The 25,660-nt window shown below is 45.9% G+C and overlaps 1 protein-coding gene and 1 non-coding gene across 3 annotated transcripts; both read left to right on the top strand.

The window, feature by feature from the left end:
- Positions 1-950: 950 nt before the first annotated feature.
- On the top strand, positions 951-25,643 carry LOC138967704 (DNA repair-scaffolding protein-like). Of its 2 annotated transcripts, XM_070340359.1 has the most exons (19): positions 951-1,042; positions 1,624-2,020; positions 2,513-2,826; positions 3,202-3,315; positions 4,114-4,316; positions 4,655-4,752; positions 5,064-5,262; positions 5,553-5,740; positions 6,772-6,839; positions 7,279-7,490; positions 10,874-11,008; positions 11,905-12,022; positions 12,836-12,991; positions 13,473-13,854; positions 21,431-21,607; positions 22,071-22,164; positions 23,665-23,776; positions 24,618-24,668; positions 24,914-25,643. In XM_070340359.1, the coding sequence occupies exons 1-19, from the start codon at positions 1,025-1,027 to the stop codon at positions 25,028-25,030; spliced, it is 3,153 nt and encodes a 1,050-aa protein (XP_070196460.1). In that variant the 5' UTR covers positions 951-1,024; the 3' UTR covers positions 25,031-25,643. The 2 variants fall into 2 exon arrangements, with proteins under 2 accessions (XP_070196460.1, XP_070196465.1); XM_070340364.1 differs by lacking the exons at positions 22,071-22,164; positions 23,665-23,776; positions 24,618-24,668; positions 24,914-25,643 and having other exon boundaries at positions 13,473-13,843; positions 21,431-21,581.
- LOC138951189 (5S ribosomal RNA) lies at positions 15,115-15,233 on the top strand. Its single transcript, XR_011451043.1, has one exon. It is a non-coding gene; the product is annotated as a 5S ribosomal RNA (ribosomal RNA).
- Positions 25,644-25,660: the final 17 nt, after the last annotated feature.

Below are 25,660 nucleotides of genomic sequence, written 5' to 3'. Positions count from 1 at the left end.
TCAGTAAAGGGACGTAATCAGCTGTCTCTGCAGCCCAGAGAGACTGTCAGTGTGAGTTTCAATCAATCATGTCAATCAATCAATCAATAGGAAGCTTATCCGAGTCATTATAGTGCGTATTCCGTGCCGGGTACAGCGGTTCTAAGCACTTGTCGAAGAGTTGTCAACACAGAACTAACAAAGAAACTAACATGATCTACAGACGGACACGAACCCTATCACACACTAGCAAACCCTAATAAACATACAACAATTCTAAGCGCTTGTCGAAGAGTTGTCAACACAGGACTAACAAAGAAACTAACATCTACAGACGGACACGAACCCTATCACACACTAGCAAACCCTAATAAACATACAACAAACAACTGTTTAACAACAATGTACACATCAATAGCTAGGTCCAAACAAAATAATATTAAGCACAAAGAAAACACCTCTCACAGAGCACAGCACAAGTTTAATAAATAATCAGCTAAGACTGAGTAAAAAAAATATTACAATCGATAGTTACCAGTGAAAAGTTATATCGGAACACTAGCTCTTGTTCTGTTTTTGTTGTAAAATGTAAGATCTGAAACGTTAAAAATTACGAAAAATTGGTGCGTTTTGGTCGAGTGGGATGGGTCGTTGAACTGTGTTGTTACAGCCCGCCGAAATTATCAAAAGTGTTTTTGCTTTTTGTAATTTGGTTTGGTGCGTTATACAATGCATCTGCTTTTTCAAGACTAAGCATTGATCACTTTAAAACACAAGGATCATCATGGGCCATCATGACTTGTATCATTTTACATCGCATTCTAAGAAAGAGCAGAATTTTCACTATGCGCGCGGTACATTTCTAGAATCGCGTAGCGCAAAGTTGGAATTCCTACAATGGCGACCATTGTTGGAATTCCAACAAAGCGCAGGTCATTTCCGGAAAAGCGCCGATGACGAGATGGGTCGCAACAGAGGCAATACATACCGAAGCGAAAGCACAACTCGACGTTTGAGACAAACATGAGCTGAAGATTTGAACAAGATGAGAAAAAAAGCAAAGGTATGGTCTTCAGCAATCCTTTGTCTACTGTTCTTCATTTTTGTGTGATACTTATGATGACTAGTAATGCTGCTTTTACATGCTTTGTTCATCTTTCTTGCAGTGGCACTTGCGTCAGAGTTAAGTTGGTACTTTACAGTACACAAGTTACGTATCCTGGCACATAAAAACACTTTAGTATCCCTGCAATAGTAGTTCGTCAAGCTGTCACTGTTTCGTCTGGATGCAGCTATTATTTTGGGGACAAAAATGTAAGTGGCTGGGCAAATGACAATGCAAACACACAGGCACACGAATTTCACATGCAGGCTATGTTTATCGCACATAAACTCCATGGAAACTCCATAATGACTATTCACCATCCAGGTGCTGCTGATCGCACTTTGTCCCCTGTGTTGTCCTGATGGGATTTGTATAAAAACTTAATTTGGTAAAATCCACAAGTGGCACCAGAACCACACAATACCGAACTCGCCACAGGAAGCAGTCAGGAATGTTGGTATGTTTTCAAGTTGAGGGACTTTCTTATTTCATGGCAAGGTCTGACTCTGAGATGTCTAATTCTTTGCATTTTTTACCAGCTCTCAGACGCAGCACATTACAGCCACAGGCCTGGGGCTGGAGATGGATTTTCAGCAACAAGGACTGAGGCTCAAGGTTCTCATGACAAGCAGTCAGCTCCTGTTGCCACCACACCTAACCAATGGCAGAGATGCAGTGAAGGTTTCTGTTTGTCAGAGAGCAAACGCAACAAGTCACCAGTGCGAAAATCTCAGCCAAAGCTAAATTACAAGAATCCTGAACAGAAAGTACCTACACCAAAGGTGGTGAGAAATTTTGGACAAAGGTGGATTCAGTCAGAAGAACTGTTTGATGCTGTTGGCAGTCAGAAACCTTGGCAGAGAGCTAACGATTCACTTTCAAAGCCAGCTTCAAGAAGTAAAGCGTCAGTGTCACGTAGTCCCAAGCCAACTGAAGGTACGTACGTTTTATCTGAGGAGAGGTCAGATGGACTGCAGTCAGGATGTCTTTGAGTTTGAGGGAATGCAAGCTTGCAAAATTTATCACTGTTATCCTTCCATTGATTGTGGGATTATGAGGATTTTTTCTGGGGCCTGAGGTGGTATGTGTACCCTGTTTGGTTCATCGATCAACATAAATCAAAACATAATGATTTTATTAAGCTAAAGGATTGTACTTTTGTCTAACAATAAACATATGTGTAAGGGAACTTAGAAATATGCTTGTTGAGTGAGAAGAATGAAAGGTTTGTACGTTTCTGAAAAAACCTGTTCAAAAGCCCCCGATAGCAGAGCAGTGTACTGATAACAAGCACTTACATGTACTCAGTTACTGCTAACACAGTAACAGCTATCATTACTGTAGCATTATCTGGTACATATACATTGATATTATTTTAGCCGTCTGTGAGTTGAACATATTTTTCCTAAAGCCTTTTCTTATTGATAGATGCTGACATTGATCCCATTTGCTGGAGCGAGAGTGAATCAGACTCTGAAGATCCAGAAAAACACCCAAATTTGTTGATATCAACTACCTCAAAAACCTCTGTTAAGAAGCAAATACGAAAAGCCCCACAGAAAAGAAAAACTCCAAGAATTCCTTACACCGGAGATTTGAAGCAAGGACTTGAGGAAGGCAGTGAGACTGAAACTGGGGATGTCATATCAGCAGCAGAGTCGGAGGAAGAGCAACAGGAATATGCTGAAAAAGAAGAGGTTCTTCCCTCTTCAAATGACCCATCACCTACACTTGAAATTGAGGTGTGTAAATTGTAATGCTTTGTCAGCTGTTCTGTGTGTGATAAACTGTGTTCTACTTTTTTTACTCCCCTGAGTAATCAGGAGAGTCTTAGAAATTAGCTGTGTTAGGCCAGCCGTAGACAAAAAAATTAATGTTGAGGTTATCTCGTATGTTTTTGAAGCTAGAGCTTTGAAACTTTGCACACTTCTAGGGTTTGATGATCTCCCAACATGACCTCAGTTTGTGTGTGTGCGTGTGTGTGGGTGACATCAGGGGCTGAATTATGATTGTGCAGGAGATATTTTGTTGGCAAGGGATTGAGAAGATCAGCAGCATACTGTCAGCTTTTCGTGTTTTTATATTTTTAATTTTTAAAACCTTGTGGTCCACTTCAGTGTGTCGGATCACCACAGCGCAGTCCTGAGCTGTCAGCTAATGAAAGCAGCCATGCTGTCTTACAAAATGATACCATGGCTAGTCACCGTCTTCACTCACCACGCAAAGGGAAGGTTTGTATCTGTCTTGCATAATTTGACTTTAAATGTGGAAATCATTTTGATGATGGGGATGGGGCGAGGATGTAGCTCAGTCGGTAGCGCGCTGGATTTGTATCCAGTTGGCCGCTGTCAGCGTGAGTTCGTCCCCACGTTCGGCGAGAGATTTATTTCTCAGAGTCAACTTTGTGTGCAGACTCTCCTCGGTGTCCGGACACCCCCGTGTGTACACGCAAGCACAAGACCAAGTGCGCACGAAAAAGATCCTGTAATCCATGTCAGAGTTCGGTGGGTTATAGAAACACGAAAATAGCCAGCATGCTTCCTTCAAAAACGGCGTATGGCTGCCTAAATGACGGGGTAAAAAACGGTCATACACGTAAAATTCCACTCGTGCAAAAAACACGAGTGTACGTGGGAGTTTCAGCCCACGAATGCAGAAGAAGAAGAAGAAGATGATGGGGATAGTATTAATTACATTTTTAAAATGTTATTCTCCTCAGTGAAAAAGAGTGTGACTTGGGGGACAGATATATATAAGCACAGCTCAGGAAACGAATAACAGTAGCAGTAAAGGACCCTTGGTAATACAGTCATTTTCCTAAATAAATGTGATACAAACATTGGATTATTAAGAATAAGTTGTGCTTTAAGGTTCAAAGGTGTTCTTTTTGACATTCAGTGTTTTGTTTAGTGAAGCCTGTTTATCGAAAAACTGTTCAAACTTTCAAGTGAAGGGATTAAGGAGAAAAAGTTTTTTCTGTATCATTTTCATAATTATAGTACAGTTTTCTCTCACACTGCTTGTTACAGGAACTGGATGTCGAGACACCCTCTATCAGCAGCTGTGTGTCGTCACAGTCGGGACCAGAGAGCGACGTGTCGCCAAGTAAAGGTGGTTTGAGGGCAAGTGAGTGGGCCAAGCAAGTCAAGTGGGAGACAACTCCAAGCAAACAGCGCACTCCCACCCCACCAGACCAGGCTGACTCTGCCAAGAAGAAGAAAAAGTTTGCCAAGTATGTCAACTTTTTGTCAAGCCTGTGAATACTAACTTGTATGCCTGTCTTAGTGGTTCCGCCATTCAGTGCATTCACTGGAATGAAGGTTTGAAGACAAGGCTGTGTTCTTTGAAGATTTGCTACTGTAATATGCACATTGGACTTGACGGCAAAGGGTTACCATGACAACTAGACAGAGAGACAGAGAAGTGAAATTCTGATAAACTTCATATTAAGTCTGTTTTGAATGATACATGTGAATATACAATTGATTCTACAAAACATCAAGATTGTATCTTTTTCCTGACCTATAAAGTGGAAGGAAAGAAGGAAATTGAGTTGATGTGTCGTTCCAGGGGAGGCCTTGCAGAGCAGATGTCAAGAATCCTCTTGAGGGAGAAGTCATCTATCCGCATGTGGCAGCATCAGCACAGTTCAGATAATACCCAGCAAGGTAATGAAAAGATGCAGACAGCTACAGTAAAAATACTTTCCAGAGAAGGTGGAAAGGGGAACACAGAAGTCACAGAAACAAAAACACAATAATTCCTTGTAATCAACACCAAAGAAGCCTGGCGGGAATATAAAACTCAAACTTACAAACATGCACTGAAACCAGGGAAGTTCACTGAAACCAGGGAAGTTCACTGAAACCAGGGCTGACTTTACTTTGTGTCAATGATTATTCATGAGAGTTTCAAATTTGTTTTCATGTCAGTCAGGTTTCTGGAGAAAATATAAAATAATGATGCTCTATATATTCAGACCCCAAAAGCATGGTGGTGCGAGTGAGAAATGTGAAGCCAGTGTACTCTCTTCAGCTGGCTGGGTGCAGTGTGGTGAGGAGTGCACTGTCCCAGCAACACTGGGTCAACCCTCGGTGCTTTGTGGCGCTCTCGCCTCACGTCTGTCACCACAAGGCTCCCATTCAACCTGGCGCTCTTCTTCGCATCTACCCTCCATGGTGAGAGTGTGTGTGTGGGTGTGGGTGTGTGCGTGCATGCTTGTGTGTGTGTGTGCTTGTGTGTGTGTGTGATTGCATTAGTGCATTGGTTGGATCTGTTTTGCTTTTTTCTGGGAAACTAATTGTGTTGTACTAGCATGGAAAACAGTCAACCAATGTTTAATTTGTAGAAATGATAATCAATGTTGTATTGGGAATAGCAAAGTTGTCCAAGAAAATTTATTTTGAGAACTGATGGGAGATTTTGCAAAAATTATGTTTTTGTGTGTGCATGTTATTTGACTGTACAGGCAGCAGCTGGACACACCAGATGGACACAAAGTATTACTGTGCACACGCTATGTAGTCAGCAGCCAGACTTCAGCCACACCTGGTCAGCAAACCACAGAGTTGACAGGTGTCACAGACGATGATAACAGCTTTTATTCGCGTTCTGCATCTCTGGGTCATGGCATTTGGATGTGTCCATGCTCTTCAGGTGAGAAAGGAGGTGGAGTAAGTTATCTAAATCTAGACAACAACAGTAGCTGAGAGTTATGTGAAACCATATGTGAATTCTGGCGTCAGAGAGAATAAGAATCACATTGAAATGAACAAGTGACTTTATCTTCAAATTAGCATCATTTTCAGGTACAAATTTAGGGCGGGGATGTAGCTCAGTCGGTAGTGCGCTGGATTTGTATCCAGTTGGCCGCTGTCAGTGTGAGTTCGTCCCCACGTTCGGCGAGAGATTTATTTCTCAGAGTCAACTTTGTGTGCAGACTCTCCTCGGTGTCAGAACACCCCCGTGTGTACACGCAAGCACAAGACCAAGTGCGCACAAAAAAGATCCTGTAATCCATGTCAGAGTTCGGTGGGTTATAGAAACATGAAAATAGCCAGCATGCTTCCTCCGAAAACGGCGTATGGCTGCCTAAATGGCGGGGTAAAAAACGGTCATACACGTAAAATTCCACTCGTGCAAAAAACACTGGTGTACGTGGGAATTTCAGCCCACGAACGCAGAAGAAGAAGGTACAAATTTAAAAGTGAACTGCTGCAATGCCTGTGTTTAGACTGAGGCGAGTTTGGGTGTCTTTGTTTTGTGATCGCGAAGGTGTGTATTTTAGTGTAAACAGGTATATAACAATTTCTTTGCACTCATGCAATACTGTAATAATTTATGTCATAGATGACATTGTATCATTGTATCATTTGCACTAATACAGCTTCAGTTGGAGAATGTTATTAGAAACCAGGTATGGTACATCTGCATGCTCTTTGTGTATATTCAGGTGTTGGAAAAGTTAAAAGAACGTATGTTAAACCATTGGTTGTTTTACCATGGATCTTACAGAGCAATGAAGCCTCTATTTACTGCAAAGTAAATGTAAAAACATCAGCTTCACAGAAAAACACAGATCTACCTTTATCTTAAACATGACTGTGTTGATGCAAAATCTTGCTATACTAGTTATTAGAGAGAAATCTTTTTAATGTCGCAGCCAAGAGGAACATTGTGTATTTCAGATGCAGTACTGTCTCCCTCAAATTGTCCTGCCCACCTGTTTCCTTTTCTGCCTGCTACACTACTGCAGGTAAGATTTGAAGGAATAATTGTGTTCTTCTCTGCTTAACTTCAGTAGTTTCCAAATTGTCTTTCCATTGTGTTAATTGGGTTTGTAGCTATACTGGCACTTTTAACTCCAGGCCTCAAGAACAGGCCTCAAGTTTATTTGTAACTAAAACAAATAATGATCAACCTGTTTGGGAACTTCAAGAGTTTGTGTGTCTGTATCATTAACAGGTGTGTGTGTTTGTGAGTATGCATGTGTATGTGTATGCATGTGTGAGAGAAAAGCAATTAGCCAAGTCGAGCGTTACCGCACTCAAATAGTGTTTGCTGAGCTCTTGTCTTTCCTTCAGTTGCTGTTAACAAAGTGTTTTCTTCTTTATTTTGTAGATTTGTGTCTAATAGTTTGAGTACAATATCTGGAAACTGACCTCAAGGTTTGCTCACTTTTTCCCGCTTTACAGCAAATCACCCCCACCAAGACTGTCAACCCCTCCCTAGCAGGCAGGACGCTTCACACTGTAACGGGCAATGAGGGAGCCCCCAAAAGGACCTTGACCTTCGACACTTTGCTGGAAAGCATTGAAAAGGCGAGGAGCGGAGATAAATTGCTGCCAAGTTTTCAGGCCACAGTGCTAAGGGTCTTCTGGGAACAGCTCGAAGGTGGATGTAAGAGGTATAATAACTGAGAGAATGACTGCTTGAAACACCTGTTCAATGTAACAATGTTGCTATAATGTGCTTTGATCTTTTTCGTTCGTTGTCATTTTAGTTTTATGAAGAATTAAGTCTTGGTGTTCAACTTTGCAATAAATACTTTGAACATGCGAAAATATTGGTGATATCTATTCAGTTTGTGGGATTAAGTTCTTAGTTTTAGTTCTTGCAAGAGTTCTGCCATTGGAATAAAAGTTTCCATAGGAGAGAACATAGTTGATTACAAACAGTGTGTATTTTTTTGGTTTTGTATTATGGATGTACAGCGTCTCAGCATTTCGTGAAAATAGTTATACAGTGATACCTGTGATGTCAAGCCACTCCGATGAGAGGACACGTTATACAGTGATATAATTGTGGCGGGAGAGCCAGATTTGAAGAAAGTTTGATGTAAAAGTTAGGGATGGAAGGCTTAGAATGGTCATGGTGTACAGAGTCCTTTCTGTCACGCTATCGCTGTTTTCAGCTGGTCAAAGAAGAGAGAGAACAATAGGGTATAAACAACAGTAGACGATGCAAGGGAGGTAATTCCCTTTTCAGTTCCGTGTTGGCGGCCATTTGTGTGGCGCGGACACGATTTACAGGTTAATAAACATAGGTAAAACTTGACGAATGTCAAGTTAAATGATGAGAGATTGGATGAAAGTTATTTAATGGATGTAATTTAGTGACCACAAGATGTTATTTTGGTTAATAACGTAACAGGAATATGATGATTGTTTGTAGGGTTGGAAACAACGATCGCCGGAAGAAATCATCGTTAGATCAGAAAGGATAAGAATCTTAAAAGAGAGGGGAGACAAGGTTTCTTTGATGAAGATAATGTTGTAAGTTGCTTAAATATTACGAACAGTTATTAAAAGAGCGCTTGTTGTGATCAGCAAGTGTAAAGATAAAGGAAAAAGGACGGACTACATTGTCCGCGTAATGTTTTGAAAGTAGTGCGGTTAATGTTCTTTTTCGGTCAGCCAATCTGCCTCTGGTTCTGTGTGTTTGTTTGCGTTGCCATGCAGATTGGTATAAAAGACAGTGTAAAACGAAGTTACTACACGCATTAGGACAGGCTTTAGAACAGAATAGGATGGGTTAGAATAAGGACATAGACTGAGGGCGCTAGGTTAGGGATTAGAATAGGGAGAGAGTAAAGACAAGGTAGACTAGATCAAGATTTAGAATAGGGACAAGAAGAAGAGACTTCGCATTCTATTGAAGGGATAGTGTAGGGAAAACACAGCGTAACGATAAAAGAACTTAGAGATTCTTTCTACCTTTTTGTAAATTAGGACAGCTTAGGCATAGCCAGTTTAAAAGGACGACCGCGCATGTTACTGATTGTTTACTTCAAACAACAGTAAAGGTCCAAAGGATATGTAGGAGAGAAATTCCGTAGATAGTCAGAAGCAAACAACCGGACTGTTAGAACGTCGGCGTGCGTTTGATTGAACGGTCCTAAATTAGCTAGCTAGGTGTGGTAGATTAAACCTTAGGTGACCTGCGTAGGTGAGGGCAAGCTCCTGTGTTTTTGGTGTCCCACCCTATCTGCGTACGGTACTTTGTAAAAGAGATAAGTCTGGAAATAAGGTAGGGATAACACACTTTGGTGGAGAATAAGTAGAGTCGTCCGCGACTCTGTCCCGTTCTCACTGAAGTTAATCTAGAAAGTTCTGAGGTCTTAGACCATCCTTAAAAAAAATAGCCCAAAGAGGGAAGAACTGTTTCTCCCATTTCGTATTCCATCAAAATAAATAGGTCATAAGAAAGTTGTAGATAGTCAGTCAGGGAACAAAAGATCCTGTATGGGATAAACAGGTAGCTAGCTCGATATGCGGAGTCTCGATTTAGGATAGGATTATTTGGGGGAAGGGAGATTAGGCGGCTTCATTGTTTTCCATAAAGATAATCTGCGCATTTTTGATGTTTGCCATGTAAAGGCTACCCGGGTTTTTGTATCAATTTTGTATGTGAATTTATGATATTGCATAATTTGCACCTGTTGTATTGGAAGACTTGTACACTTTTCTAGAAATGAGTTTAATAAACTATTTTATAGAAAAGTGATCCCATGGAATTGACTCCATCACTCGACTGAATGATTTTCGTTGATACCTGAGTCGTCACTTCTTCTCACTGATTTAACCTTTTTGGAAAGATAAGCTAACTCGGCAATTTTAGATGGAAGAGGATAAATATAGCGCACTAGCAGATTTTAGTTGCACGCACTAGGGAAAAATGAACACAACGCGAGGCCAAAACTAGATCCGGAAAGGAGGAAATAACAGGTGCACACACTAAACAACAAATCTGCAGAGCTGCATAAAAGACGCACGTCTTGTTTATTATCTACAACTTTCACGGTTTTCCGCCGGGTAAATAAACAAACATTCAATGCAATAGGAAAACTGCTACATAATATTCAAATATAATATTAATGTTGTAGTCCTTCGTTTGTCTGTATGTTATAATATGTACCACCACTGCAATTTCTCCATGTGAGATAATAAAGTTAATTTGATTTGATTTGATTTGATACCTGTGATGTCAAGCCACTCTGATGAGAGGACACCTTATTTGCAAAGAAACCTAGCCATTTTCCCTGTGTCTATTATCTAGACCACAATGAACCTGTCATGAAAGACCACCTGCGAAGTAGAGACACTTTTGGATAGTCCCAAGGGTGTCCTTTCATCGCAGGTACAGTGGAACCCCCCAGTATTTCTTCTTCTTCTGCGTTCGTGGACTGAAACTCCCACGTACACTCGTGTTTTTGCACGAGTGGAATTTTACGTGTATGGCCGTTTTTACCCCGCCATTAAGGCAGCCATACGCCGCTTTCGGAGGAAGCATGCTGGGTATTTTCGTGTTTCTATAACCCACCGAACTCTGACATGGATTACAGGATCTTTTCCGTGCGCACTTGGTCTTGTGCTTGCGTGTACACACGAAGGGGGATAAGCCACTAGCAGGTCTGCACATAAGTTGACCTGGGAGATCGGAAAAATCTCCACACTTAACCCACCAGGCTGGAAAAATCTCCACACTTAACCCACCAGGCGGCAGCGACCGGGATTCGAACCCTCGACCTTCCGATTAAGAGGCCGACGTCTTACCACCACGCCACAGCGCCCGTCAACCCCGCAGTATGAGACTTCCTCCATTTTAAGACCTTGTTTTTTTCACATTTTCTGTTCATGACCCTTGTAAATTGACCTCCATTTTAAGACTCCCTCTTTTTCAAGACCTGATTTTTTCTCATTTTTGGAGGTCCTAAAAGGGCTGTACCGTTGTACTCTGCACTGACTTCATCAATGAGAAGTATCTTATCTTTGTTCTGTTATTCCACAGACCACTGGTGCTGATGGAGGACAGTCAGGGAACTGTAGCTCTGGTGACCGGTGCTGACCATGTCTCACCGAGCGTTGAGGGAAACCTCTGTTCCTTCTCCAGTCTGCGGGTTCTCAGTCGGACCAATGCTGACAGGTTTGTACTTCTTCCGCATTGGGTAAATAATACAGAGATATGGTTCAGATTTTATTTTGATCCCTGAATTGACCTTGAGCAGTTTAGAATGAAAAAACAACAACCAAGAATGTGAAGTTATATGGCATTGACAAAACTAAACATTCGCTAGATCATTTTCTGTTGATCTTTAATACTGATGAACAATAAACCTCCCGCAGTGGGGCACTGCGGTTATGAAATTAAAAGCCCCTCCTGTTTTTGGAACCGCAGGAGCTTTCTAGTTTGCTGTTAGGTAGATTTTTGGTTCCTCTTTCCTGTCATGCTCTCTTTTTCTTCATGAATTCTTTTCTTTTTTCTGCCTTCTTGCTCATTCACCTGTATTTTTTCCAAAAATCTCTTCTCTTGCCGCTTGTCTCGCGATTCATGTATAGTTTAATCTGTTAGTGTTCTGATGTAAGTCCAGCAGTAGATAGGTTAAGCCTATTTTAACATACTGGAAACTGGTAATCTTCCAGTAGGTATTAATTTAGTTTTACTAAAGCCTGCTGGGACACAAGTAATGGGTTAGTGCATTTGTAAACAGGAATCGCTTGACAAGTGGCCCCCTTCATCCCCCCCTTCCTCGTCCTGATATGGCTCTGCGTAGTCGGCTGGACGTTAAGCAACAAATAAACAAACAAACAAACAATAAACCTGGAACATTTTTTTTGTTTAGCGCAATTCGTATTCCAGTTTGCCTCACTCTTTGGTGTCAAGAGTTAAGTTTGTCGTTGTTGTTGTTATCATTCAGTAGCGTAGATGATACGCAAGTGTGCATAACTCGCTGGTAGCACAAATTATTATTTTTTTAAGTGTGTGTTTGGTATGTGCATATTGAAAAGCACGCATAACTGCAGAATAGTGTTCTTTTTTAGGGATCCAGCGTTGTTCAGTGCAGTAGCAGCTGCATGGTCAGACAAAGTGAAGAGGGGGACACAAAGTCAAGAATCTGGTAATGTGCCACACAGCGAAGATAGCTACTACACATCTCAGGTAAGATTGGTTCAAGTTTTAACACTCAAATGAATTGGGGGATGTTGATTTTGAGAAGTCTACTTCATGAAGCTAGCTTCAGTACAGTATGTTCGATAAAATGACTTCGGGCTCAATTGAGGACAGCTTTAGGGCTAGATTCTTTTTTTTTGTTTTTGTTCGTTCATGGGCTGAAACTCCCACGGCTTTTACGTGTATGACCGTTTTTACCCCGCCATTTAGGCAGCCATACGCCGCTTTCAGAGGAAGCATGCTGGGTATTTTCGTGTTTCTATAACCCACCGAACTCTGACATGGATTACAGGATCTTTTTCGTGCGCACTTGGTCTTGTGCTTGCGTGTACACACGGGGGTGTTCGGACACCGAGGAGAGTCTGCACTCAAAGTTGACCCTGAGAAATAAATCTCTCGCCGAACGTGGGGACGAACTCACGCTGACAGCGGCCAACTGAATACAAATCCAGCGCGCTACCGACTGAGCTACATCTCCGCCCCGCTAGATTCTGATTTCCATATCATTTTATCAAAGAACTGTGTGTGGATTTGTAACAATCTGCAAAGACGATGGCAGAAGATGCCACAATAAAAGCAATATATTTTTAGAAACGTATCTGTAACTTAGGTAAAGTTTGCTGAACATTTTTCCTGACCAGAAAGCTGAAGAACAGTGTGCTTGCAGATGTATTAGCTATACAGAAACAACTGTATTGTATTGTATCTTAATGAAGCTGCTGCTTGACCTAGATCGTGTGTGAGGGTGGATTTTCGAAAACTTTAGTTTTGCTAGCTTCTGCTTGTTTTATTTGTTCTCAGCATGTGATGCAGCCACCAGGCTTCTGTTACCTGCTGGAGGTAGACAGGTGTGGGACGGACGCTCTGTATGGAGAGGACTGGCTGAGTGTTGTTACCTCACACGCTGCACAACTTTCCTCGCCTCCTGTCCTCACGACTCTAGCCACAGCTTTGCAGGTACAGTGGAACCCTCCTTTTAAGATTTAAAACTCACAAATCTGAGAAAAACTGGTCTTAATACGGAGGAAGTCTCAAAATTCAGGTAAATGTTTACAGAAATTATGAACACAAAATCTGAGAGAGCAGGGAAAGAGAGAGAGAAAACGGAGACAGTCGTAAATCAGGGGATCTTAAACGGAAGGTTTCACTGTCTCCAAAAACTGTTCTACTTCTTTTACATCTGATGCATGTCGCACATGTTGTAATGCTTGTTGTTGTGTTCTTTATGGGGTGAGTTGGTTCCTGATTTTTCTTCTGATTAGTTAAAGATTTGGCCAGCTGATTTGGGTTATAAATACGAGCCAAGCATGCACAGACCTTTGAAGATTGAAACTGCTGATTTGAAAAGGATTAAAAAATAGAAGAAGAAAAAATGCATGATTGTGATGGTGACATGAACACAAAAGAAACCTGCTTTTTTGGCCATTGTATTTTTCAGAGTCAGGAGCAGAGCCACAGAGTATCTCTTCTTGCCAAGGTTATCTATCACAGTCTCAAGAACTCTTCAACACAAGACAGCGGAGACGCGGGAAGCGCAAGCAACATATCAGAACTCTTCATCTGTGATCATTCTCTTCTCAATTTGAACCATGACATCAACAATGTTCATTCTACATCCAAAGCAGAGGACAAAGCCGAGCAGTGTAAAGAGACCATTCCACAGTGTAAACCCAGTTCCTCTGAGAGTGGTTCTTTGCCTGGATTTGTTCAGATTCAGATTCAGGAAGACTGTGTCACTGACAGTGTCAAGTGTGCTGTGCGGAAGCACAAGGACTTTTCTCCTTTTGTGGTGCTACTGAGAGATGCTTGGCATGTCAATGGTATGTAGAACCATTTTGTTTGTTATGTTATTTGAGGTGAACATTGACAATGGCTTCAGTTCCTTTTTTTTTTATTATACTTGTCATACTCACAGTTTCTTGATGGGCTGCTGTGCACGAGAAAAGTACCAACCGGGTGGGAGCCAGCCGCGGGGTCAGATTGGTTGAAATCACAACGAACCTAAATTTCAACCAGCGGCTGGCTCCCGGATCCCACCTAGTTGGTAACTTTCTTGTGTACATCAGCACTGGTTAGTGTGAATTGTAAGAGTCAATATAACACTTACCTCGACAGTACTATTCTTGCACATTATCTATTATAGGCCGAAAAAATTGGACAAAACGCTGAGTGGGTACAATTATCTCCCATAACCATGCGCCACCGTGGATCCCAAGCACTGTCCGAGTGCTTCCCCCTTACAGGATGTAGGTGGCGCGTCCTCTTTCTTTTTTCGCGCGTGTCAGACCGGCTGTGTTTCTGCTACGCTCCCGGATTATTTTGGACTAAGAGGCTCCTTTTCTGTGTGGACTATCACCTGTTGGATTATTGTGTGTTATTCCACTTCTGGCTTGAGGCTACGTTGTGTTTCCTTCAACTTGTGCCTCCGTTTTTGTGTGGCGGACTCGGCGTGCCTCCCGTCCTACTTCGTGGTGACCGGTCGTCTGCTTCTCGTTTCGCCGCATTCACTTGAGTATTGACCTAAATTTTCTTTGAATTTTGTTAATTCTCGGTCTTTAAGGGTACGTACAGGGCGAGGTAGGATGTCTCGTCCTGTTTTGGGCTCTGGTTCTACGGAACCAGAGTCTGCCGGGGGCAACCCTTCTCCGGGCGCCCAGCGTCATGTTTTACGCACGGAGAAGGGGATCTTTCGGCGCTCCGACTCTCCCTCCCCAAACGCTTTGCGTTTGCGGCGAGGGAGGGCGGAGAAAGCCTGTTTGAGCAAGCTCAATGCGAGCTTGCTCAAACAGGCTGGGCTTGAGCCTGGGACTTCGGGCGGGGCTGCGCCGTCGAAGGTTCGGGGAAGTTCGAGGGGAAAGAAAAAGCTTCTTTCTCCTTCTCCTTCAGTGGAACAGGCTTCCCCCCCTTCGACGCCGTTGTCCGGCCCTCAGTCTCAGGCTTCAGCTCCTCCCGGTTTCGAGCCTGGGGGGAAGGTTTCCTTCTCCCCCCTGGCTCGAATCCGGGGGCAGGTCGATTCCCAACCCTCTTTGGGGGTTGGTGAATCCGATCTAGGGGCTACTGGAGAGACTCAGGTTTTGACAGCCAACGGCCATACCACGTTGAAAACACCGGTTCTCGTCCGACCACCGAAGTTAAGCAACGTCGGGCCCGGTTAGTACTTGGATGGGTGACCGCCTGGGAACACCGGGTGCAGTTGGCATTAAAATCTTTCTTTTTCCGGTGCCTCTCCTGTGCCCTCCTCGGTTTCCACCGCTGTGGAAGCCAGGAGGGACACGGGTCCTCCTCTGAACTCCCTCGCTGGGTCGTCTGCTGCTGTTTTGACAGTAGTTTCGGCCTCCTGGGGGGGGAGATCGGAGGAGATGACGGGGTCTCTGAATTCCCTCCCCGCTGGGGTTGGGATGCGAATTGACCCCGTTCAGGGCGGTCCTGTGGGGGCAGGGGTTTCAGGCTTCGTGCCTACGACCACTGCTACTACGGTTCCCTCTGACGTCCGTGTGACTGGTGGCTGTCCCTCTTGAAACGCTCCGGCCGACTAGTTACTGGACGTGGAGGTGTTCGACAGAACGTGGTACTTCTGTCGAATGGTCAGGGCGACGGGAACATTGTTTCTGTTGCTCAGACCGACACCTCCGACCGGACCGTCTTGACCCCACGCCATTCCTTAGCGTCTGGTGTTCGGGTGACGGATGGTCCGGACCAAGGGTCCGGAACGTTCCAGGCTTACGGGTCGGGATCGAACCGGACCCACGGGTCCCGACTGGACTTGACCTCCGGGTTTGGTCCGGACGGGACCCATGGTACGGGACCGTACCGGACCTTAGGGTCCGGTGCGGGACAGTACCTCTGGCCCTTGCCGGACCCCCCGGACCTACGGGTCCGGATGGTACGGTACGGGACCAGTGTTTCGGTCGGGACCGGACCACCCGACCACCTCTGTTGGTCTGGGTGGTCTGGCACCGAACCGGAACACACCGGACCTACGGGTCCGGAGGGTACGGTACCGGACCAGTGGTCCGGTCGGGACCGGACCACTCGACCACCTCTGTTGGTCCGGGTGGTCTGGCACCGAACCGGACCATGCCGGACCTACGGGTCCGGATGGTACGGTATGTCCACGTCCGGACCGAGCCACCCGAACACTTCTGTGGGTACGGATGGTTCGGTACCGAACGGGACCTCCGGATGGTACGGGACCGGACCGAATCTACGGGTTCGGATGGTCCGGTACCGGACCACCCGACCACCTCTGTTGGTCCGGATGGTCTGTCACCGAACCGGACCATACCGGACCACCGGACCTACGGGTCCGGATGGTACGGTAGGTCCACGTCCGGACCGAACACTTCAGTGGGTACGGATGGTTCGGTGCCGTACGGGACCTCCGGATGGTATGGGACAGGACCGGAACACCGGACCACCCTACCGGATCGGTCCGGACCACCCGACCACCTCTGTTGGTCCGGATGGTCTGGCACCGAACCGGACCTACGGGTCCGGATGGTACGGTATGTCCACGTCCGGACCGAGCCACCCGAACACTTCTGTGGGTACGGGTGGTTCGGTGCCGAACGGGACCTCCGGATGGTGCGGGACCGGACCGGACCTACGGGTCCGGATGGTCCGGTGCTGGACCGGTGGTCCGGTCCGGACCGGACCACCCGACCACCTCTGTTGGTCCGGATGGTCTGGCACCGAACCGGACCATACCGGACTTACGGGTCCGGATGGTACGGTGTGTCCACGTCCGGACCGAGCCACCCGAACACTTCTGTGGGTACGGATGGTTCGGTACCGAACGGGACCTCCGGATGGTACGGGACCGGACCGGAACACCGGACCGGAACACCGGACCACCCTACCGGACCGGTCCGGACCACCCGACCACCTCTGTTGGTCCGGATGGTCTGGCACCGAACCGGACCTACGGGTCCGGATGGTACGGTACGTACGTCCACGCCCGGACCGAACCACCCGAACACTTCTGTGCGTACGGATGGTTCGGTGCCGAACAGGACCTCCGGATGGTACCGGACCTACGGGTCCGGACCTACGGGTCCGGATGGTCCGGTGCGGGACCACCCGACCACCTCTGTTGGTCTGGATGGTCTGGCACCGAACCGGACCATACCGGACCACCGGACCTACGGGTCCGGATGGTACGGTATGTCCACGTCCGGACCTAACCACCCGAACACTTCGTTGGGTACGATGGTTCGGTGCTGAACGGGACCTCCGGATGGTACGGCACCGGACCGGACCACCCTACCGGACCGGATCGGCACCCCCGACCGGACCGGACCATTTCTTTTCTGATCAGACCCCATGGGTTCCTGTTCAGTCTATAAATGGCGGGGGTTCGTTGGCTGGGCTGACCCAACAGTCGCAGGGTTGTTGTTTTTCTCCCCCTTCGGCTGCTGGAGACGTTTCGTCTTTGGGGCAGGGGTCTTCGCGGCCTCTTGCTTCTGTGGGCGTTTCTTCACAGCCTGCTTCATCGCTTTCGGCTCTTCCCCCTCAAGCTCCCTACACTCCTGCTTTTGAGGAGTTGTCGGGAAGTGAAGAGGAGAGTGAGTCGGAGGACGATAGGGAGGAGGATCAGGGTCGCCCTGAGGTTAACACTGAACCTCTACCCTTGCCGGTTTCTGATGGAACTTCCGAAGCTATGCTTCGTACTTTCCAACAGTACATGACAGACATCACGCGGCGTCTTGACGTCACGGATGCCTCTCTTAAGCGTCTGTCGTCTAGTGTTGACACACAGGACGTGGACCCGGGGTCTGAGGACGAGAGGCAGGAGGCTCGTCCTCGCACAGCTAGAAGGACGTTTGAACAGTTTCAGGACGTCCTTCCCTGAGACGCCCTCTCGTCCTTTGAGTCCGCTTCGGCCCGGGCGCGGGAGGCTCACGCCGCGTCTGCCGGCGGCTCGTTTTATGAACGATCCGGCCGCCGGCAATTCGCGTTCCACCCTAGTCTAAGTGCCACGGTGGAAGCGGCAGCACATCGCCTGAGGAGTACAGATTCACGTGCAAACGCGACCTATGTTCCTCGGGAGGACGCGGGTTCAGTGCCATGCTTTCCTTTGGGAGGCGCACCTCCACTGTTTCCTCGTGTCCAATCTGTTTCGTCCCTCCCTTTTCCCTTTGACTCTCGAACTCTCCCTTTCCAGACTTCGAGTGTTTAGGGTGGGGCTGACGGTGATGTGTTCGTTGGGGAGGTGCCTTCGGTCAAGAAGGTGGAACTGAGCTCTGCTTCGTTCCACAATCTTGAGGCCACCGTTTCGTCCACAGTCGAGGCCCAATCACAGGCCTTGACATGGATGAGCACGCTGTCCACACTGTTGGACCCTCCCAATCGGGCAGAGTCCGATTCCACTCGGGTCCTTGACACGGTTCGAGTGGATCGGGCTTTGCATGCCGTGCGATCGTGCGTGACGTCTGCGGCAGAATTGGCCATTGGAACACGGGTCCACTTTATTGGCCCTGTTCCGTGATCATTTTCTGCCTACTTCTATAGTGCCTCCGGATATGAGGAAGAGTCTGAGGAACACGTTTCCTCAGCCTTCTTCCCTCTTTCATCCGGACACTGTTCGTTCTGTGGTGGAGTCCACACGCCAGAGGAACACTGATTCTCTGATGGTTGGCCTCGCTGCTTCGGCGACGGCGGCGGGGAGTAAGAGAAGTGCTACAGTCACCTCCAGCTCCCAGCCTCAGAAGAAGAAGAAGAAGCCAGTTTCACTGCCTCCTTCTTCCTCCTCTTAGGCGCCTGTTGCGTTCCCAAGCAAGACGAAGGGTGCTCAGACAGGTAAGGGGAAGCAGCACCACCAGGGGGGGTGGTCGCAAGCCTGCGCCTGCCCGCCAGCAGAATTTTCAGTGAGTCCCGGCCCTACGTTGACGCCCCCTCAAGTTGCCCCTCTTTCGTCCGGCGGTTCCCTTTTTTCGGGCCCGCGGCATGTGGGGCAGACTGGTCTCCAACCAGTTTTTCTTGAGGGTGGTGTGGTCGGGGTTTTCTCTACCGCTGTCGTCACAACCTCCATTGTCCGCTCTACCTTGGACGTTCCCCCCTCCTCGAGAGCCTGCCAGATGGCAGGCTCTTCAGGACGAGGTGAACTCGTTGGTCGAGAAGAAGGCGGTCTACCCCCTTTCTCAGCCTTCTCTGGGGTTCTGCTCCCGCCTGTTCACCGTCCCCAAAAAGGACGGCCGGTTCAGGCCGGTGTTGGACCTCTCCACCTTGAACTTGTACCTTCACAGGTGCAAGTTCAAGATGGAAACCCCTTCGTCGGTCCGGTTGGCCATCCGGCCAAACGATTGGGCCATGTCTGGGACCTCCAGGATGCTTACTTCCACATCCTGGTGGCCCCGGGGTACCGACATCTGCTCCGGTTCGTTTGGGAGGGCACGGTGTTCGAGTTTCGGGCCCTCCCATTCGGCCTGTCCTTGGCCCCTCTGATTTTCAACGGGGACAACAACACCACATGCTTAGCTTACCTTCGCCACCAGGGGGGCACCAATTCTCGGTCCCTCTCCCTGTTGGCGGAGGAGATTCTGCTCTGGTGCCAGACCAATCAGGTCCGGATGTCAGTCCAGTTCGTTCCGGGGAAACTGAACGCCCTGGCCGACATTCTCAGTCGGGGCGATCAGGTTCTCTCCACAGAATGGACCATCGCTCACAACGTTCTACAGCGTCTGTGGGCAAGGTGGGACCGTCCTCTGATCGATCTGTTCGTAACTCGATTCAGCGCTCGGCTTCCCAGGTACGTCAGCCCCTTTCGAGACATGAATGCGTTCCACTTGGACGCATTCACTCTCTTGTGGAGGCTCCTCGATGCTTACGCCTATCCCCCGACATCTCTGATTCCGAGGGTGCTGGCAAAATATCTGCAGGAACGACCAAGACTGATTTTGGTCGCGCCTTACTGGCCAACAGCTCCGTGGTTTCCAGATCTTCGCGGTCTCACCCACGTAGACCCTCTACCTCTGGATCTGGACGGGGGAGGTCTGCTCCAGCCTCGATCATGCCTCCCTCATCCACGTCCAGAGAGTCTGTGCTTGACCGCATGGCTCTTGTGCGCTCCAAACTGCTTGCACTAGGATTGCACAAGAGTTCAGTAGAGTTTTCCTTGAACGCTAAGAGGCGATCAACTAATCAGCTCTACGACTTACGCTGGAGAGCTTGGGCCACCTTCGCCTTGTCCAAGGGGATAAAGCCGCTTTATCCCTCAACACAGGACTTGGCCAACTTCCTGGTGGAAGTGTATCAAAAGAAGAGTCTTTCTTCTAAGACTCTTCTTGGATACAGATCTGCCATCGCTTCCACGATTGCGGCCGCTACTGGTCGCAGAACTGAACACTTGATCAGGTCCTCCCTCATCGCTAATGTCCTTTCGGGTATTAGCAATGCAGCGGTGTCTAAACCTCTGGTTTCATTTCCCAAGGGGGATGTCTTTCTGGTCCTCAAACTCCTGCGTAGCAATGAGTTTGAACCCCTGGCAGGCATCAGTATCAAGTTGCTGATTTTTAAGACTAATTGTTCCTCATCGCTTTAGCCACTTGCCGTAGACTCAGTGGTATTCAAGCTTTGAGTGGCCTGGACTTTGACATTGAGTTCACCACACAGCAGTGGTTGCAAGCATGGTCACGTCAGTCTAAGGTATGTTTCTTGGGTATATTTTCTTTTACGGTAGTACTGTTCGAAAATTGCCTGGGTATCTTAATCCTTGGATTTAAGTGATTTTGATTAAGGAGTTTAATACTCTACATATCACCCTCACACCACTCTGGTATTCTGTGCAAGAATAGTACTGTCGAGGTAAGTGTTATATTGACTGTAAGGCTTCTTTTTAAGCCTACTGTCTATATGATACTTACCGAGACAGTACTATTAGAGTTTCCCTCCCGCCTCCCCTCTTGATATGTTATGGGCTTTTTGAGGGTCTGCAGCTCATAAAGAAAGAGGACGCGCCACCTACATCCTGTAAGGGGGAAGCACTCGGACAGTGCTTGGGATCCACGGTGGCGCATGGTTATGGGAGATAATTGTACCCACTCAGCGTTTTGTCCAATTTTTTCGGCCTATAATAGATAATGTGCAAGAATAGTACTGTCTCGGTAAGTATCATATAGACAGTAGGCTTAAAAAGAAGCCTTACAGTTTGGTTGCAGAAAGAAAAGGCTAGAAGATTGTTTTCGTGTAAAGAAGCGAGAAGGGGAATGCATACATTTTAATTCTTTGCTCTTGCAACTGTCGATGCCTGTTGTCATAATGTCAGTCTAAAACAAGCTGCACAGATGATCAGGATTGAATGTTAAATTTAGCTTGTTGTCTTGCACACAGACACACAAAGCACTGAGGCTGGGTTTTTTATGTTTAAATTGCCGAACTGGTCTCTCTCACATGTTTCAGGTGGTTGGATAGCTGACAGGTACTGTTCTGTGGTAACACTGGAAGAAGGGGACAGAGAAACAACAGCATGGCAGACAAAGATGGATCCTAACCTGTGCAGCCTGGTCAGAGGATGTGATGTGTGTCTGCCAGTTGTCTCTGCTTCTGTTCAATCACACAGCCTTGTCAGCATTTCAGGTAAGTTCTTGCCAGACAGCTTTTCACGGCTGTTGTGGGATAGACTTGCTGGTACTGTACGTGTTGTGGTGACATTGATGGTTCATGTTCTACGTTTCCCTGTGCTACTTCCTTTTGCTCAAGATTCCAGCAAAATCTTTTCATTGAGACACATGTTGTAGCATGGGGTCCATCCACCAAAAGAATGTTCAGTGATATAATGTCATAATTAAATTATGAATAAAACTTTGTTTGACGATGGAGCATTTCTCAACCTACGTTTTCTCTGCATTGTTGAAAACATTTCAAGTCTTCGTTTGATAGCCAGTGTGGATCATTTATCTGTGATATGGCAAACTTTAAAGTTAGTTCTAAATTACTTGTTTTAAGTGTGTGAGTGTATGTGTGTGTGTGTGTACTTGCACACATGCATATCTACGTTATGAGCTGATATGCGTAACTCGATGCTTTTGATTGTCAACAGGTGTGATAGAGGGTGTCGACGAGAAGTCAGCATTTTCCTGGGAAGAGTGTGATGGTTGTGGCAGCGATCAGCTGGCGACAAAGTCTGCCACACAGTAAGTGATTAGTCTTATGTCTTGGTCTGTATTCTAAAGTGTTAAAGAAATTGTTCCTCTGTGTATAGATGATCATATAATTATACACACACATTTGTGGGAATGCTTGAGAATGACTATGGTTGTGTGTCTTGGTATTGTTTGCTACGACACAGGTAAGTGAAAACAATTTTGTGTTTCACTCTTTTTTGCAAAATATATGGCACAGTTAATACTTTCATCTTTGTCATACAGTGGAACCCCCCTTTTAAGACTTGGCCCAAAAAACGGAGTTTTTACATGGAGGTAAATTTACAAGGCTATGAACAGAAACTAAAAAAAAAATCAAGGTCTTAAAAACAAGAAAATCTTAAATTGGGGTCTTTAAAAGGGAGTTCCACTGTAATTGGTACATCAGCGCCTGTCAACAAAGCACACCATTGGGACACACCATAAGTTTTCCTTCATCGCAAGTGTCATTTCATGACTGAGATGCTATAACATAGCAACAGATAACAATTATTTCAACATGTCGTGCAATCAGGTTTGCAGCATTAATACAGTAAAACCCCCCTTTTAAGACCCCCCAATTTAAGACTCCCTCCTTTTTGGCTCACGTAAGTGTAGCCTATGCGATGCTAACTTTTGTCTGTCTGTGCGTGCGTGCGTATGTATGTCTGTGGTAGAAACTTTAACATTTGACTGAACACCGAAATACTAATTTTACCTGGTTATTATTCAAGCAACAGCTTCAAAGTATTAAAGCAATGATCAACATTTCGTCGGCACGTATGTAGTTAAAGTGTGTATCCAAAGAAAACAGGTGGTGGGGGGTTTTGGGGGGGGGGGGGGGGGGGTAAAAACACCTGACTGGTTTGTGTCGTGTGTGGTATGTAGACCAGGTCAGGGGTCAAGGTTGGGTCAGATCGCGTGAAGGATTGTGGTATAGATACAGTTATCACCGAGCTGCAGTTCGCCGATTTGGAGAAGACGATTTCACATTGTTCGGTTTCGTAGCTCCAGAAAAATAGATAAAGAAGATACCAAAGGAGATTTCCTTCAGGTTAATCTGCACAGCGTGTTTCCAGTGTCTGCGCGAAGAAGCGCTGTCGAAAGAGCAGTGTCGATCTGGCCATCTGGCAGTCGTGTCCCCGTAAGTAGGCTACAGACAGACAGATCTAGATCTGGTGTCTCGCACTCTTGCACCGTGTCACCTATGCTTACTGTGTGTGTGTGTATGTGTGACGGAGTGATTGAGTTTGTGCAGAGAACAGTATTTCTGGTTTGTGTTACTGTTTGTTGATTTCTTACGTGAGCCTTGAAGGCTTCGCCTCTTGTTAAGACCTTGTTTTCTCCGACTTTCTGTTTATAACCTCTGTAAAATTACCCCTATTTTAAGACTCCCTCCTTTTTAAGACCCGATTTTCTTAGATTAGATTTGTGGAGGTCTTAAAAGGGGGGTTCCACTGTACCCTCCTCCAACTCACCATGAATATTTTACCTGTGCATTCTGTTCTGCAGGACACTGGTATGTCTTGGCTGTAGGAAAACGGTGACGTCTCCTGTGCAGAGGATGAAAATGGAAGTTGCTGTACGCCCTGCATCTGATCTGTCTATGACTGTATCAATCAGTGTAAGTACAGTCTGTTTCTTCTTCTGTGGTGCTTCACCTTCTCTGACAACCCCTCTCCCCTTTCCCCCACCCATCTGATGAAGGTTAAGACTTTGGTTCAAGTTTGGGCGGGGATGTAGCTCAGTCGGTAGCGCGCTGGATTTGTATCCAGTTGGCCGCTGTCAGCGTGAGTTCATCCCCACGTTCGGCGAGAGATTTATTTCTCAGAGTCAACTTTGTGTGCAGACTCTCCTCGGTGTCCGAACACCCCCGTGTGTACACGCAAGCACAAGACCAAGTGCGCACGAAAAAGATCCTGTAATCCATGTCAGAGTTCGGTGGGTTCTAGAAACACGAAAATACCCAGCATGCTTCCTCCGAAAACGGCGTATGGCTGCCTAAATGGCGGGGTAAAAAACGGTCATACACGTAAAATTCCACTCGTGCGAAAAACACAAGTGTACATGGGAGTTTCAGCCCACGAACGCAGAAGAAGAAGAAGGTGCAAGTTTAGTGTCTAGCTGGTGAGAAATGGACAAATATAACACTGACACAACTCTCCTAATGTCAATATTAGGTGTAATTTCTTTAGCAATAAGCCAAATAATGTGCAGATAGAGTTGACCGACTTTGATATTGAACACAGTGGGCTGATTGTTTAGATTTAAAACTCTAAAGCATGGAATGTCCAGATACATGATTGTGATGAAAGTGTCATGATGTTTTTATTGGTTGAAGAAAATTGATTATATTGTACAGATGTACTAAAATTGAAAAATAGATAAATGAATGCGGGGAAAGACGTGTGATGTATGTTCTGAAGTGCTGTGGTAGGAATAACACTGTTTTCATCATCTTGCAGCTGCTGCAGCCCACTATTGAGACTTTGTTGCCAAATGAAGAAGATGAAGAGGTACATTTCACTGTTCAGTGTGTTTGTGTGTGTGTGTGTGCACACACCAACTTGCCGTTATCAGTATTTGTGTAGTACAACTCTCAGCATGTTTTTTTTTCTTGATACTGTGTTTTTGTTTGAATGTGCATGTAAACAAATGTTGACTTAATCTTCTTCACTCCTTGTGGACCATAACAGTTGTCCTCCAGTCCCTCCGGTATTTGTGTGTGCTTATTTGATACACTTGTCAATGTCTGTTGCAGGGATACGATGTGGAATGTGTGCTGCATAAATCCCTGGGTACAGTGAATTGTGTCATCACATCTGTCTCTCGGAATTCTGCTCCTGCGACACTGACTGCTGTACAGCTACCTTGCTGAGAGACTTATTTCCAGATGTGGTGCCCATAAAATCAGACATCCTGCTGCATGTTTGACAAGTGTTCATCAGACTGAAACAAAAAAAGCTGTCTGTTGCTGCGGGGGTTATGATTTTGTTTTCAATGTAGAAAGCTGTCCCACTAGCCTTGGTAATGATTTGGGTTATGTGTAAACCTGTCTCACACTCTTGAGATGTCCAGGTCACTATACTAAGGGCCCATTGTTCTGGAAAGAACAGCAAGATTCTTCGTCACATTTCAGAAGAGCTTTGAAAGACACATATTTGTAAGGCTGCTTCATGGGGAAACTTCGTTTAGTTGGGTCTTGCATTCGCAGAGTTCAGTGTGTGCCGAAGTCTCAGCTATTTGAAAATAATATCAGTTAAATGTCTTCAATACTAATCTTGCATCCATTTATTTTTTTTACACCTTATGCAATCTTTGTTGTATATGTACAAACTCCAAGTGTTCTCCGGGATTCATTTCCATGAATTTGTGCCATATGTGTAATTGTTCATTGCTGTAGCAATTCTTGTTTACAATGTTATTTGTTTCAAGTTAAATATCAATAATCAGATGGGAGCCTCAATATCAAGAAAATTGTGTAATATGGATTGACACTTTTTTCCTT

The sequence above is a fragment of the Littorina saxatilis genome, linkage group LG1 (genome assembly GCF_037325665.1).
Source record: "Littorina saxatilis isolate snail1 linkage group LG1, US_GU_Lsax_2.0, whole genome shotgun sequence".
Lineage (NCBI taxonomy): Eukaryota > Metazoa > Mollusca > Gastropoda > Littorinimorpha > Littorinidae > Littorina > Littorina saxatilis.
Note: the sequence above shows the minus strand (reverse complement) of the source record. Positions and strands in the feature narration are given on the sequence as shown.